The sequence below is a fragment of the Excalfactoria chinensis genome, chromosome 7, assembly GCF_039878825.1.
Source record: "Excalfactoria chinensis isolate bCotChi1 chromosome 7, bCotChi1.hap2, whole genome shotgun sequence".
Lineage (NCBI taxonomy): Eukaryota > Metazoa > Chordata > Aves > Galliformes > Phasianidae > Excalfactoria > Excalfactoria chinensis.
The window spans coordinates 32,214,203-32,230,294 of NC_092831.1; the positions used below are offsets into that span (position 1 = coordinate 32,214,203).

General features: G+C 38.3%; 1 protein-coding gene across 1 annotated transcript in view; it reads right to left on the bottom strand.

The window, feature by feature from the left end:
• The window catches only part of DNAH7 (dynein axonemal heavy chain 7), a 94,653-nt gene extending 80,143 nt beyond the window's left edge, over positions 1 to 14,510 (bottom strand). Inside the window, 14 exon segments of the mRNA XM_072341046.1 lie at positions 204 to 282; positions 455 to 582; positions 2,072 to 2,347; positions 3,362 to 3,541; positions 5,050 to 5,233; positions 7,075 to 7,194; positions 8,535 to 8,660; positions 10,523 to 10,598; positions 11,022 to 11,202; positions 11,426 to 11,510; positions 11,852 to 11,999; positions 12,114 to 12,222; positions 12,665 to 12,730; positions 14,402 to 14,510. Of these exon segments, the coding sequence (XP_072197147.1) occupies positions 204 to 282; positions 455 to 582; positions 2,072 to 2,347; positions 3,362 to 3,541; positions 5,050 to 5,233; positions 7,075 to 7,194; positions 8,535 to 8,660; positions 10,523 to 10,598; positions 11,022 to 11,202; positions 11,426 to 11,510; positions 11,852 to 11,999; positions 12,114 to 12,222; positions 12,665 to 12,730; positions 14,402 to 14,416 (1,773 nt within the window). The 5' untranslated portion in view covers positions 14,417 to 14,510.
• Between the last annotated feature and the right edge of the window lie 1,582 nt (positions 14,511 to 16,092).

The window sequence follows — 16,092 nt, forward strand, 5'->3', positions numbered from 1 at the left end:
TTGTAAAAGAGCCAGACTATGGCATTTGGCCTCATGGCTAAACATAGCCTGTCCTTTTTAATTCACAGATACAGCAACCAGCAACTTCAAGAGGGACAGAATCACACCCACTAAGTGCGTAATGTGCATACACCATTACTCCAGGACAGAATAATAGTTTGCATAGCTATTTTTCCTTGGTTTCATTGAAGAGAAGAGAGTACCTTAAGTTCCATTAGCTCATGCGTACTAGCTGGAGTACTAAGGGCTTTTTCTGATATTTTCTCATAATCATCACAGAGTCTGAAAAACAAATAAATAGTCTGACAGGTCTGTTTTGTTTTAGTCATCCTTAAACAAATCACATACATTTGTAACAGCAATAACTAAATTACCATATGCTTTAAGTTTTATGAAGTTCAGCAGTGGAAGCAAAACTAAACATATTTCCAAATACATTTTCAGTTTGAGTTACCTCATGCTTGTATCTTGATGATCCTTGAGCATTTTGGAAATAATTTTGTCGCTAATATTATCTGCTCGCCTTGCCAAAGCATTTATTAATTCATCACATTGCAGTTCAAACATTCCTAGACGGAGATACTGCAATACAAATTTAAGTTACCCAAACGTTGAACAACTTTGACCTATAATCATTCGCTATCCTTAGATTAACTTCAAGGCCCTCACCTAGGATTCCACTCCAGACAAAAAGGGCTCTTAAAACTTTACAGTGAAGAAAAGGAAAACATAGATACATGTGAATAACTTTTCTTCTCTTTGTGCATGTGAAACTGTAATTAAATCTTACTTCTGCCCCTTTTTACCTTGACAAACTACTGCCTTTCACAGGAAGAGGCAGCAATGAATTTTGCCTGGTGACATTACAGAAATTGAGGTACACCTAAAATGCAGCAATCCTGTTTTTCTCTTAGAAACACAAAGACACGTGGTACTGTTCAGGATTAAAACAAGGGGCCTCTGCCTCCCAGTGAGTCTCAGAATCCAGTGATTTCTTTGATTAGTGGGCAAGTGAGCCTAACTTTCATACACAGAAGCCCTTAAGACTAATAAATACTTGATTCTCCAGAAGTTTGCGCTTGAATGCAAGAAACAATTTACAGAAAATCACTTAAAATTTCAAGTTCTTTTTCAGAATGTGAGAACAAAGAATTTCTACCACCAAACACCGTTACAGAGACAAAAAGAAGAGGATCACATTACGGATCACCTTACATATTTAGATGCTTGGAGGGAATTTTGGGGTGACCAGATCCACACTAGCTTTGGTAATTTCACATCTGGAAGGAGCGTACTGTGAGACCCTTCACAAGTCTCCCAATGAATATCTACTGGGAAGCTCCAAAAGTAATGCCTCCTGCCCTATTAAACTAGCTGCCCACAACATCAGAGGGAAACGTTGGTGGTATGGCAGTAGGGGTGGAACTTCCCTACCAGAATCCCATTACATGTTGCTGCCAAGTGACATATGGCAGCAGAGGGGCAGTCTGACGAAATGGCATCTGAAGCAAAGGCGTGTCACTGAGTTCCTCCATGCAAAATAAAATGGCATCCACTGACACAAGTCAATACTTGCTGAACGTTTATGGAGACCTAATGGTGGATGCTGCACCAGCCACCACCTTACTCTGCCATTTCAGCAGTGACAACTGCAACAGTGGGCCACTCAGATTTTCTACAAGCACAGTATGCTGGCTCTTGTTCATCGCTGGTTTAAAAGCGCTGCTAATGGGGGCAACCGTGTCGAAAAGTAGTGTTTTGTATTTGCTCTATTTGTATTTTAGAATTTTACCTATCAGAAAGGTGTTACTGTGCTCTTCGTACCTGTTGTTTCCATGGGAATAAATAGGAGTGATTGGAAGGACCTACACCATAAAAAGCACTACATATCTCACTGAAACAGGGCAAATACAACCCAGAAATGCTAACTTTTGAAAAAATGCTTATTTTTCTGAAAAAAAAATGATTTATTTCACTTATTTCACGTTGATTACTATCAATTTTGACTAAGTGTTCTCAGAGGAAGAAAAATAAAAATCAACATTGAAATTAGAAATATTTCTTAACTTACCTTTCTAGAAGTGTATTTTAATTCCTTGCTGAGTTTCTGATACTTTATAATTTCTCCTTTCATTTCTTCAAAAGTGTGCTCCTCAGTCAGGAACCGGTCAGTATCTTGTTCAGCTTGCTTGCTGATCAGGAAGTTGTACTTATCATAAACCTTGATGTGTTCGACAGGCGCAACGCTTTCTTTGATAATTTCTTCTCTGATCATTTTCTTATGTCCATCCAAGATCTCATCAAGGATTACAGGTTTCAAAACAGCTGTTGGAGACTCCCTTTTTGGCTTTGGAAAAAAATAGAGAAATAGGATAAATGAATAAATAAATAATCAGAAGGACACCATGCTTTCAGTTTACACTTATTTCTGTAGATCAGTTGTACCATGGAACAGGATAGAAAAAAAAAAACAACAAAAACACAATCATTTAATTGCTACTTCAATTATCTTCTAATTAAAGCTCTCTTCTATTTTATTTATTTATTTTTAATACACAAATATTTACATGCAACTACCACATTTTTTGAACGCTATGTTATGGTAGTTTACCTCCAGCAAGTGAAAAATAAGAGCTCTTCATTCAGGAACACAGAATTCTAAAAAGAAGTCTATTCCAATTAAACTCATCAATAATTTTAGTCTACACTGTCTTTACTCTTCCCGAACGACCAGCACAACTTCAATTTTGCTATCCACCAATGATTCCTAACACTAGAAATGTGGAAACCACTTTCCTTCATCCCCCCAGATACTATTAAACCTTACTCTTGTGCATTTAGACATGCTTGAAATGCTACTTTTCATATGTCTTTTTAAGGGTTAGTGATTAGTGTTATTATAAATAGCAGTACAGCTATTCAAGTTTCTGGCAAAACAGAAACTGCTTTAAAATTATAATTTAGATTTTTTAAAGGACGATCTGTTCAAAAGATTCTACATTTAAAATGACAAAATCTTTTCCGTTGTCAAAAGGCCTTTTTACAGATTTCTGCAGAAATGCGTTTAGATTTTGAATGCATCAATTTGTCTGCAGTTTATAACACATTTGTAGTAGCTACTCTAGAAAGCAGCACAGAAGAAAACAGCTGATGGCTTTTTTTTTATTTGCTTACTAAACAGTAACTGGTTCTTTTAATTAAAAAAAAATAAGTAAAGATGACTTCAAAAAGTCCAAAGTATCACCAAAGCATATTACTGTGCTACTGTGCGGTCTGACGTTAGGACTATTCAATACAATACTCGGGAACTAATTGTAGAACTAATGAGAAAACTAAAACCATGAGTATTGTGATTACTTACCAACTCAGAAAATAATTTGGTCTCAACTCTTGGTATATCACTGACAGCATTAATCATAACAGTGTAAACATTCAGTAATGCGTCCTCATAGTCATTAAAGTCAGGTTCAAATTTAATACAGTCGTTCGCAAGTGTTGCCCTCAGGATGAAACCAGGGTGTTCGTAGGCTCGAAGTGACGTCTAGCAAGGAAAAAAGAAAAGAAAAGAAAAAAAGATTAAAGTATTATTTAATCTAAGTAATGCAGAAAATGTCAAAGGATCATTAGGAATTATCCAGGACTTTAGCTGCAAATTACAACTACTAATCCTATTAAAAGTACCAGTGCAAATATCAAGTACGTCTCCGATAATAACAGTTTTTATGAATTCTAAGACGAATTACAGTACTGTTTTTAGTTGACATAAGAGGTAACCTCCATACACCAGCCAATACTTTATATAAAGTTGTTTGCACAATCTGATGCAGGGTACTATTACAGCAGTAGCCCTTACAGTTGTAGGAATATACAAATACAGGTACAGCAGTACACGCATCGATCATCTACCCCCAATCACCGTGGAACTATTTACCCTAAAAAAAGTATTATTTCTAATTTTATTTGACAAACAAGAATCTGGTTTGAAAAATAAACTAGTCTGAGAAACACTGTGAACTATATTTGCAGTAAATGGTGCAGTCTCTTGCAATACAGATTCCTATGTATCCCATTGCAAAACGTTTTGTATGTTTTTGTCCTTGGTGTCATCATTTCATTTTATATAATACCTTTAATCTGGATCAGGTATCTCTTAACTTTTATGTATCTCTGATATCTTCTAACTATAATAAATTTTAATTAGGAAAAATAAGGAAGCATTCAGTCATCATTAAGTAGCTTGGATAATGGATAATCTTTAGGAAATACAACGTGTATTATTAAAAATAACAGGAAACGGCATCATGGATGTCAAATCTCACTTAACTCAGAAGTATACAAAGCAACTTGGGGATGGAGGAGGAAAGAAAATCTGATACTCTACTTCCACAGCATGATCCATTACTTAGATTCACTGCATGTTTTTTTTCATATTATTTCATTCATTTCATATTATTATTTCATTAGTACTCAATATAATCTGGAGCTAGAGGTTATTTGGATATTTGAGAGCAAAGATACGGTAATGGAAAGCTGAACAAAGATTCAGTTGCTCCACAAATCATAAAATTTCAAGGAGAAATCTTTATCTCCACAACAGACATTGAGTAAGTACAAAGCATAACTCTCTTCTTGCTTAATTTTTTGGGTTTTTTTAACCAAAACAACAGAAGAGACATGTACTCACAGTAGAGAGAAGATAAGCCTTCAACGCGGATGGAGATTATTGGAGGTAGCACTAGAACACTGCAAGATGTACATGGCATTTATACTAAAGAGTGTCTACTTTAAGCCTATCTGCCGCATGTTCCTGTATGTTACCAGATGTAAAACATCAGCATTTCCTTTCTGACCTAAGTCGTTTTGTTTAACTCTATTTAATAAACACTGCATACCTAAAATACTACACCTTTTTTTCCCCTCAAGAAAGCAACTGAGACCAGAGTTCATTTTTCTTTTTCCCTTTCCTTCACCTAAGTAAAACCAATAGGAAACAAACAGTAGGTACAAAGATAAGCAGTGCTGCTGGTAGAGGTGTGAAAGAGTACTTACTGCTGGTTGAACAATTAAATCCGTAAAGTCCTGCATTGATTGTAAAAGTAATTGTTGCAGTTGACGAGTCATTAAAGTGGCAGCACATCTGAAGAAAGCCTTTAATTTAGCAGTGCTGGCACTGCTGGGTATTTGCTTTTTTTTATTAGCTTGGTAAAAGATCTTCTGCACTTCTGGAAGCCACCTAAAGAGAATACAATATTTCTCTAAGTTCTTCAAGTCACTATTATTCATGAACCTATGAATGCTGCAGTATACTTGGCAAACTATAACCTATTTAGCTCAAGTAGTAGTACCTTTCAATTCAAAGGAATTGTGTATCTGAAAATGTTATCTACTACTCTGGAAACATACTTAAAATAAAAAGTAACCATGACAGACAAATCCACTGGCTTGCATTAGTCAACAGAAACAGAAACCCTTCATGGGCAGCATACTTAAGGCCCAGAGACTACACAGATCTTTATCCATCTTTGTAACCTTAGCAGATTTTAGATGTCAAAGTTTCCCATGTGGATTTCTGCTCTGCCATTCTTAGCCAAAATTGTGCCAACCTGGCTCTAGCACTGGAGAGAAATAGGAAAGATGAAAGCACAGTATACAGTCTTACAACTATTCATGAGGATGGACAGCGATAAGACAAGGGGAAATGGTTTTAAACTACAACAGGGGAGGTTCAGGTTAGATATTCAGAGGAATATTTTCACTCAGAGAGAGGTGATGCCCTGGAACAGGCAACCCTGTACAAAGCAGGAGGGTAGAAACTGGATGATAGTTGTGGTCCTTTTCAACCCAGCCCATTATATGATTCTTCAGTCAAGAACACACATATTTTCAAGGTCAGAAAGAAATACGTACGAAAATAGGTGAGTCGGTTACCAACACAACCCTATAGACAAACACTGAAATTAAAACTCTCCATACCATGGAAAAAAAAAAAGCCTGACAAACAAACAGGAAAAACTACAATCCTAAATAATCCGGAATCGAGAAAATACAACAGCTGTTCTTCTTAATTAAAAGCTAAAATAGTAAAAAAGCAGTAGTAAATAATTGCAGGAAGCAACCATTGGGGGTTAGACCCTTTCCAATCCCTGCAGTTCTGTGATTAGTGAATGAAGATGAGATTCACATAAACAACACAGCATGGCTACAAGTATCTAAAAAAGACCTATTAATTTCAATGCTTCTGTTGCGGCACATTGAGCATAATAACAAGAAAACTGCCCTTCTTTTAGAAATACTGCTGGATGGATATACAAGCATTATGGCACACAGACACTTTGTTTTTCAGAAACCCCCTTACACTCTAATGTCAATTATGTCATTAATAAAACATTCTTTAGATGATGCTGGGTTAAAAATGTGGTTAAAAAGCAAGAATATACAAACTGAATTAGCAAACTCATTAACAGAAGTTCTAAACTCAATTACTCCTTTCAATAGGAGGCAGTTTCTTACTTTGACGCAAGGATAGATTGAGTCTTATTGCATAAAAATAACACCACAATTAACTTTTTTAAATGTCATAAATTATGGATAGTAGCAACACTGTACCCTCTTCAATACACCTCTTCAGAATCAAGAATTAAAGCTATTGTCAGTGGCCTGAAAACAGAGAGGAAAAAGAACAGGGTAACTTTAAAAAGCCGACTCATCTAGAATAGCTCCAACAGTTCTTTGAAGAATAGCAATTAGATGACAAGCGAGTCCTCAAAACAAAAGCTTTTCTCGTAATAGACTAAAATACTGATCACGTCCCACTAATTCCACTCCAATTCTCAATGAATCTATGCCCTACAGGAGATAAAAAGCAAAACGAGAAAACACAAATCACAGTAAGCTCAATATTAACAGAAATATTTTCATTCACTGGCCTCAATGTGTTTCAAAATAGTGCATTTCTTTCTTTAATATGTATTATTAAAATTGGTCACTGCTTCTCTATCTGCACCAGAATTTCAAGAACATCCAATGAAACAGATTTTCCTATCACTTAAAATATACGGATACATTGGATCATACTTCCTAGATAGAACAGCTTTGGATTTTCCAATTTCCTGGATGACTTTCATCTGGAAAGATGCAAGTTCCTCAGCTTCCCGTTTATTGTGAAATATTTCTGTGTCAAGAAGGCGCAGATTTCTGAAACAGAATATAACATGAATATTTTAGGAATATAATCACAGTACCTTATAATTTTCTTATTTCTGTAAACCTTTATTTTGTATTTCAAATGTTATTTATTTTAAGCATTTATAGTTTATTTTCAGAAATCAGATTCTATTATTTCAGAAACAACAAATGCAAGCACTTCACTGCTTTCTTTACACATTATCTTAAATGGAGACAATAATCACTGCATTTGAGTATATTAATCAGTATTTTCAGGGCTGGAGTCCACACATATATTTGATCCCATAGCACACATGGGACCAAACACTGCAACTTCTGAACGTTTTGAACAGCGATCTTTCCTAAGACTTGGCAGAATTTTACAAAGACTAGGAAAGAATGTAGAAACAAAAATACTTACCTATAGAGAGCTTGGAAATAATTTACAGTATTCTCATTTCTTAAATAGATAGTTTAATATTGTCTGTTCCTTAGTGGACACAACAAAAACAAGACACCCACCCCTGGCAAGTCATTACAGCTCTTAAGAAGTCAACTCATTGTCCATTTCCTCAACAGTCATGAAATAAGCAAGCAGTTTGAGCTGCACTGAGAAGCAGAAAATAGCTCATTTACTGCCTTTTTCAGTTGTTAATCAGATTTGAGGATGGCAAAAGAGCAACCTTACTCTCCTTGGGAGACAGACTGCTGTGAATATTCCTGACTAAAGAGAAAGAGCATCATCAAAATTAGAAAAAGCTGAAATGACTATTTCAAGAATAAAAGTCTTCTTCAGACTTGTCAGAAGCAGAAAACTTTCCAATCTGTAAAGTAACAAAGAAGGCGGAAAAAAAAAGAAAAAGAAGAAAAACGAGGAAAAAAGTGCTTAGAGAACATAAGATTTATAGCAGCCCCATTCTGGAGCATCTCTGTTCAATGGACAAGATGGCACAAATTGTAGTTTCAGTAGAACAGTTACAGAAACAAAATGAGAGACAACCACAAATTACCAGGTCCAGATGGTATTCCATCCGAGTGCAAATCTAACAGTCTAACCACCATTTGTAGTTTCTTGCTTGTTAATGCCTATATACAAGAGGAAATAAGGTGGCAAAGGTGACTTCTTTTCATTTTCCTAAAATTGTTCCCTGTGATTTCTGGGAAATTACAGATAAGAAATGTATTTGGGAAAAAGGCATCTGAACAAAGCCATAATGTTCACAATCCGTGTTCACACCCAGGTATTGTAGCTGTCCCAGCTTCAGTAAGATAACCCAGAAACCTTAAGATATCACCATCTACTATTTTCTTACATAGATTGTGAAATCACTGAGCATCTGAAAACCTGAGAGGATACTGACAACACTTACTTAAATGAAGTCTCCCATAGCTTCAGAACAGCTAGCATTGAAGGATTTATTGCATGCAAGTTTTCTCTCATGTACCTGTATGCTGACATGAAAGACTTCTCCCAGGGTTTTGGGACTACTGCCATTCTAAAAAGCAAAACAAAGCACAAACATGTAGGAAAAAAAAGTACAAGAAACACAGTATGATGAACACAGCGGTTCTAAAACCCAAAAGATTTATGTCTGCATTAAGGCAATTGCTTTCCATCCAAAAAGCCTAGATAGATAGCTTAAGTAGCTCAGGAAATAAATCTGCTTTTCTACTCATTATTCGGATGTTACAAATACTGTCTTCAAATATTGGTCAAAGTGTATTAAGAAGAGACAAATACTGGTCTTGGGACTTTTAAGAGATCTGTAGCTTATTCATGGTCCCTTATACTAATAATTTAATAACATCATCAACTAAAGAATACATAATTTTCTGTAGTATATTGAGTCTATGTTTACACATAATATTCAATTGGTCAACATTCATGAACATAAGAGTCCTTTCATAAATCCACTTGGTCTGCCTTCTGATTTTTAAGAACATAAAGCTAATTTGGTGAGGGCTTTTTAATATATTTATAGGGTGTTTTTCTTCTTTAAAAACTTAAACAGATTCATTTGCCATTTTCTGCAGACAACTAAATTTTACTATTAAAATACTGAGTTTTGCTATTGAAGAAATAGACACTGCAACCTTGACTATCTTTGCTTTAACTTATATCACATCATATACTCTACAGTTTTTCACAGAACCACACGATCCCATTTAGGAAACAACCACAGAACTATTCAGTTATGCATAGATAAAAACATCACTTATGTCCTCGATTGCTTGTAACTGTTCAATTCTCTCTGAATGTGTCCTTACAAGCGATATCACAAAATAGAGTATAATACTTTCACCTGCCTCAGATCTTTCTACTTCTCATCAAACCTCAGATTAATAAGGAGTTTCCAAGATATGTGAGCACACAGACTCTAGCTCAGAGAGCTATGGATCTACATGAACAACTTTCATTTCCTCTTTAAGTGGCTTCTGCACATTCACATTGTGAAATAACCTTCTAAATGATAATGTCCTGAAAGAATGGCAGCAATGAAGTTGTAATTAGAATCTAAAATACTGCTTTGTCATACTGAACTTCAAGCATGGACAACAAATCTGATCAGACGAGTTTCCTAAATCTGCATGAAAAACAAGGTAAACTGCACAAACAAGGTACTGGTAATTCTGATGTAGAACTTTCATCCACATCTCAATGAGTCTGTATCTCACAGGAGATTTAAAAAAATTGGCTTTTGGAAGTTAAAAAACCTTGCTGCATTTCCACATCTATCTGACTTTTCGCTACAAGAAAACTCTGTATTTCAAGTACTGTTAATGAAACAAAACTGTTTTGCCAATGACTATTATAGTAGGACAATGTTATACTTTGAGTTTAGTATGCAAGCATATGACATCAGCTTATAGGAGAACTACTACGATGTCCTACAAAATGATAGTTCCTAGCAGGCATGAAAGATCTACAGTCAGAACCTGTAGGATGGCCTCTTATCAGGGGATAAAATAACTTTTTCATTACACATTATTTCTCTTTTCAAGATGAAAATTGTCTCAGTAATACCTGTCACAGCTACTCTCCTATGTACTTTAATACCTGCCATTCAGTTTCAAGTTTCATATACCTCAGAAAATCTCCAGCATATGCCTTCTTACCAGTTAAATGCTGCAAAACAAAGCTAATTCCAAACAATTCTCCATGGTAGACACATTTTTTTCCAGGTTTTCCCAAAGGAGCTGTACAAGCATTACCTGAATTAATTCATAACTAAAATATATTTACTCTTACTGTTTTGTGCAGTGCTCAAGCTAGCACTGAGCAACACTACCTAAGATTATTCATTCCTCATGTTATCACTGCTCTCTAGTCAGTCTTTTTGAATGAATGTTTTCTTACTCTGCACGATGAGGTAGAAGGGAATCTTTCGTCTCATCTTCATCTTTTTCTCTGGTGTCTCTTAAAACGAAGTCAACTAAGAAAGATGTTTAAAAAGAGAAGAAAAAAAGTGAAAACAAGATTTTTTTTTTTTAAAAAAAGCTTAGCCAAATAAAAATAAACAATATGCACAAATGGACAGCTCACTGATAAATGGTTTTACCTGGATATACATGTAAAGAGACTTAATACTAAGTTAGACAATTAAATAGGGGTTTAGAAAAAGGTTTCTTTTTAAATCGTTGAAAGATAAAAAATACTGAGTAATAAAAGCTTTTACTATTACAAAGGTGAGAAAAACAACACTTTCTTTTCATTAAAGTGAACCTCTACCACGTAGGAGAGTGCTTCACAGTAGCTCTCCCACTTACTGTAGTCCTCAACAGTGACCAGCACTGAATGACCAACACTTCTGAGTATTACCAACTTGGGATAAAACGATTAAATGTTAGAAATCTACCTATAGCCTTTTTTACACTCAGAAGATAGTCTTCTTTCATTTCATCAGTCAATAAACGTATGCTTTCCTCAAACGATTTCAGATGCTGTGGAATTAAAACCAAAACGTGATCCAGCCAGCCTTCATCCAGCGGGGCCACATTTGCTGTATCAATTCCATGGCGAATGTAATAGTAGTATTTCTGCAGGATAGAAGAACATGCTGGTTAAGTTCAGTAACAGATCATAATTAGTAGTGCAGGTTTCAGTGAAACAGGGGCTTATCTAGTACAAATAAATGTTATTAGCGTCGAGTGCTTTTCTGTTTTCATAATTCTGCCATTGCATCAACCATCTTGTCTATATTTACAATAAATAACTGACACTGTTTTGAATTGAATATCCTTGAAAATAGCCTTTACCTACCGCAATATCCTTCTCTATTGGTGTAGAGGAATCTGCTCTTGGAGGCTGGGATTCACTAAGAGGTTCTTCAGTAACGTCTTCCTGCCTGACATAAAAGCAAAACAAACAAGTGTGCATCACATTCTTTAGATAAGTTTTACTGGCGTTAGCACTAAGTAGCCATGCAACACATCAGCTAGGAATAAGCAGCACAAAACAAGCGTGACTGGCAAAACACAACATAGAACACAAAGCACTGTGATTCAGAAAGAACGCTGAAACATGCAACCAAGTTTGTAAACAACCTGCTAAGGTTCAGACTTTCAAGCCGGTGGTACAGTTCATTGCCACATGCATATTTCCTTTTCATTTGTAACCCTCACATTTTTGAAACGACTGTAAAAATGGGTCCATCTATCAACATTTTTCAAGGATCGGTAAACTCACAATATAATGTTAACGAGAGCACTTCTGAAACGTTCCTGGCTCTTTTTCAGGTGACTGCTGCCCTGCAGTTTTGAAGTCGATGGCTCGGCTTCATCGTCTCTGGTGTCCTGTATCTTGAGTCTCTTGCATCTCGCCTTGAGATATTCTCCTTGCAGAAAGCACACGTTGAAATTAAGTTTTAAAAACAGCTCAAAATGCAGGACACGTTTGCTTATGTTTCTGAAAGACTTTCTTTAGTAGTACTGACTACTGTTGACCTTACCAGACGGGTACTCATTTGTTACAGAAAACGTATCTGGCTCATCATCTTTCCATTCTTTACTCAGACGGAACAAAGGACAAGTCTGCTGCCATGGTGAATGGGACCTCGCCTGGAATAAGTATTCTGTGTTTTAGTTTCACACTTGTTGTAGGTGCTACTAGCACTTCAAGCTATTTTAAATACAAATAAATTGATAAAAACATAACCGAATATTCAGTAGGAACAAGACAGCATAAAAATCATACAGTAAACTACTACCCACATGTTGCCCTCAACTTCAAAACATCCAGCCCATGAGAGATGAGCACGCTAAACTCACGTGCAAATACTTGCATACCCTCTCGTTTTATACTTTAAGCATCTACACATTTCTTCAAATATTCTACCTTCAATGTAATATCAAAACATACTTCCAAACACTTAAACGTGAATAATACAAGTACATAATGCAGAGAACTCGCACGTGTTACACACTTTAGTATGGTCTGAAACCTTTATGTAACTCTGCCATCTATGGACTTGAACATGAGAAAAAAATCCAACCAAACTACCTGAGGTAGCTGTGGTATTAAGTTCTCTATTCTTCCTGCAACCTTCCTTTTGACGCTTGGAGAGGCCTTAGGAAAAATCACAATTATATTAATTATTACTAATATCAGACTTACAGCCATTCTTGTAGGCAAGCTATACATCTGTTTTCATCTCTGATGCATAGGCTGCTCTGGAAGTAACGCCTCCTATTTATTTCCATGGAAACTACAGCAGACACAAAGAGTACGATAACACTACTTGACAGAGCAAATTCTCAGCTACAGAACAATAAGCTCCAACAGAGTCACCACCATTAGCTCTGTGTTCACAAAAACCCACACCAGTGGAGGCAACGCACTGCCACCGCTGCTGAAACACACCACCCACCACGGTCTGGTCTCCATAAATGTTCAGCAAGCATTGACAAATGTCAATGGGTGCCATTTATTCTGCATGGAGGAATCTAATTCCACCTTTGCTTCATCTGCACTTCCACGTCAGGCACCATTTTGTCAGACTGCCCCTCTGCTGCACAGCAACAACATGTAACGGGATATAGGTGTGACGGTTCAACATCTATTGCCGTATCACCAAGATTCACCTTGGACACTGTGGGCCAACATAATAAAATGAGAGGCATCACTCTCAGAGCAGCACTCGTACAATGATTTCTGTTAGCACAACCACGTCACTTCTCCAATTCTTCCTAACGTGTCTTCATGTAAAATTTAACATTCCCAAAATACCTGTTAGAAATCACAGCCTGGAAAATATCAGTTTTATTCTGGGAAGCATTTAAAGCGCATTTTTGCTAACATAAACACTAAAGAATGAAAAGACACCAAGAGATAATATAAATGTACAGTTGGGTTTTTCATTCAGGTTCATCACTTAGTACGTATTGGTCCTTTATCCTAACAAACAAACGTCCATTAAGGAGCGCCCAGCACCCTGCCCTTCTGCAAAGCTGACAACTCAGCATGAGAAAGAAATGCTGGCTGTCCTAAAGCACCTGTAGAGCAGAGAAAAGCTGCATAACTTTGTGTGAGCACACCTGAGCCACCCTTCCACAAGTCACCGTGCAGTGCAGCTTTTGTGCTTTTTGGCTATCACAGGAGAAGTGACCAAAGACCTGGCCACAATAACCACCCCTTTCTTTCAGTCTGCCAGTTACTGCACCCACTGTTCCATCTTCTAGCTAGGCAGGGCATACCTGCAAGATTTTTGCATTCAAAAATCAATCACTGAAATCCTACCAGCCTTACCAGTCTTGTTGTCCAGAAGGACAAAGATGAACTTCATCATAAACAAGGGAAATACAGACACTGATGCTGGAGGTGTTCAAGGAAGTGGTAGAGGGACACTGAAGGCCACAGTTAGTGGGCCTGGTGGAGATGGGTCAGTGGTTGGACTGGACAATCTTAGATGCATTTTCCAACCTTAACGATTCTGGGACTCTGCTCTCCATGGAACAGCTTCCTGCCTACAATCCAAGCTCCAGCCTCCCAACTATCCCATGACCTACAGGACCCTGGTTTGTCAGCAGCTTTCTTACTGGACCTGAGAGAATCACTACAGTCGGAACAGAAAACTTTTCACCACGTACAACATGACCCGGATTTGTTTCTTTTGTTCAAACCCCAAACACTTCCCTCACCTCTTCCCCCTCACCGCAGCTGCACCCCCTCCTCCAGCCCGCATCCCCCCCGAGGCGCAGAACGGCATTCAATGTGCGCAGCAGCCGCTGATCCCCGTACCTGCTCGGTGCCCATGTTTGCTCGGACGGGGCGCTGCCGCACTGAGACGCCGTTGCCCCGCAGCGCCGTGCGTTGGGAGCTCGAGAGCCGCCCCGCCCCTGTTCCAGCAGGCGAGCGCCGAACGGGGAGGAGGGAGCATTAAGGAACGTTTTACCTGCGGTTGGTTTGCGGTATGGCGAGGCCAGGTAACGCAGCAAGCGGCGTAGGAGATGCAACCGGAGCCTGTTCCGAGGGCAGCGCCGCGGTGCGGAGCGCTCCTAGCACGACCCGCCAGCTGTCCGCACCACCTGCTGCCCGTGGAGGTCCAATTTATCGGCCGAGTCAGCGGGGGAGGAAGCGCAGCTGCGGCGGGATGAAGCTGTTGCAACTCAGGTTCAGAAAGCTGGATTTTAACCTCACTCACTGAGATTTCGACTTCATTCAACGAGGCTGCCTAACAGGAGGAAGAAGGTGCTGCACTTCTGTGGCAGCTTCAAGAAAATAAGGGGGGCTTAAATTGCTCCAAAAATGGACAATTCGTGCAGCTTAAGCAGGCGTTGCTCCCTCGCTTTTAAATTAGCAGGTGGGTGAACGCAGCTGCTGTGCTGCCTTGTGTGCTCTAACTACGTGTCACAGAGCACAGCTGTGCTCCTTAAAGCAGTCTTAACCAATGTGTGCACTCTTACCTGGTCCGGCTTTCCATTGCAGCTGGTGAAGTAATGCCTGTGGCTCACTGTCTGTGTTACTATATTGTAATTAGTTATTTAATAGCTTATCTTCCTCGATCTTCACATCATGCTAATAGTAAAAACACTGTCCTATCAAGTGACTGATTCACTGAACACATTTTGTGTGTTAAACCCACCAGCCAAGAATTTCCATGCCATAACTTACGTACCTGCTTTCGATTAAGGAGTTTCATCATGCTCTCATCTCTGGAAGGTGGCCTGGCAGTTCAGCTTTGTAATTCACCATTCACGTGGTGAGCTCTCAATACACTGATCTATCTTGTATTATTTCAGTATCAGTATTTACAAATCAGCCGGCTGCCAAGTTCTTAAGGCACGGGACGATTCCAGTTCCTTAAAACAAATACATTTAAGTGCATGCTTTGAATCTTGCTCCTATCTTTACAATATATTGTTCCAAGTGTAACGTATATTTGGCACAATCATAAGCTGCCTTGTTTGGAAGATGGACAGTGAATTTAACTAGTTTCCTAAAGGCTTCTATTTCCAGTTTAGCCTTCTACTTGAAAATTAAATGGGTGTACAACAGTTGGTGCCCTAGGGGGGGTCATCTTGGGGTAATAAACTTCCCATTAAAATTCACATGGTCATTCTGCAAAAGCCATTACAAAACACCACTTAACATCTTCATTAATCACCGGGGTGATGGGGCAGAATGCACCCTCAGCAAGTTTGCAGATGACCCAAAACTGTGAGGGATGACAGATGGGGTAGCAATGCTATCCATGGGGACCTCAGAAGCCTGGAGAAATGGGCTGATAGAAACCTCATGAAATTTAACAGGTGCAAAGCCCTGCATTCAGGGACAGACAACCCCAACATCCCCAACATCAGGGGCCATCCAGCTACCAAACACCTTTGCATGAAAAGGAGGTGAGGTTCCATTGCTGCAAAGTAGGCATTGGCGTCCCAGGCTGCATTAACTGAAGGATCCTTCCCTCCCTTCCTGCAGATAGCAAAGCA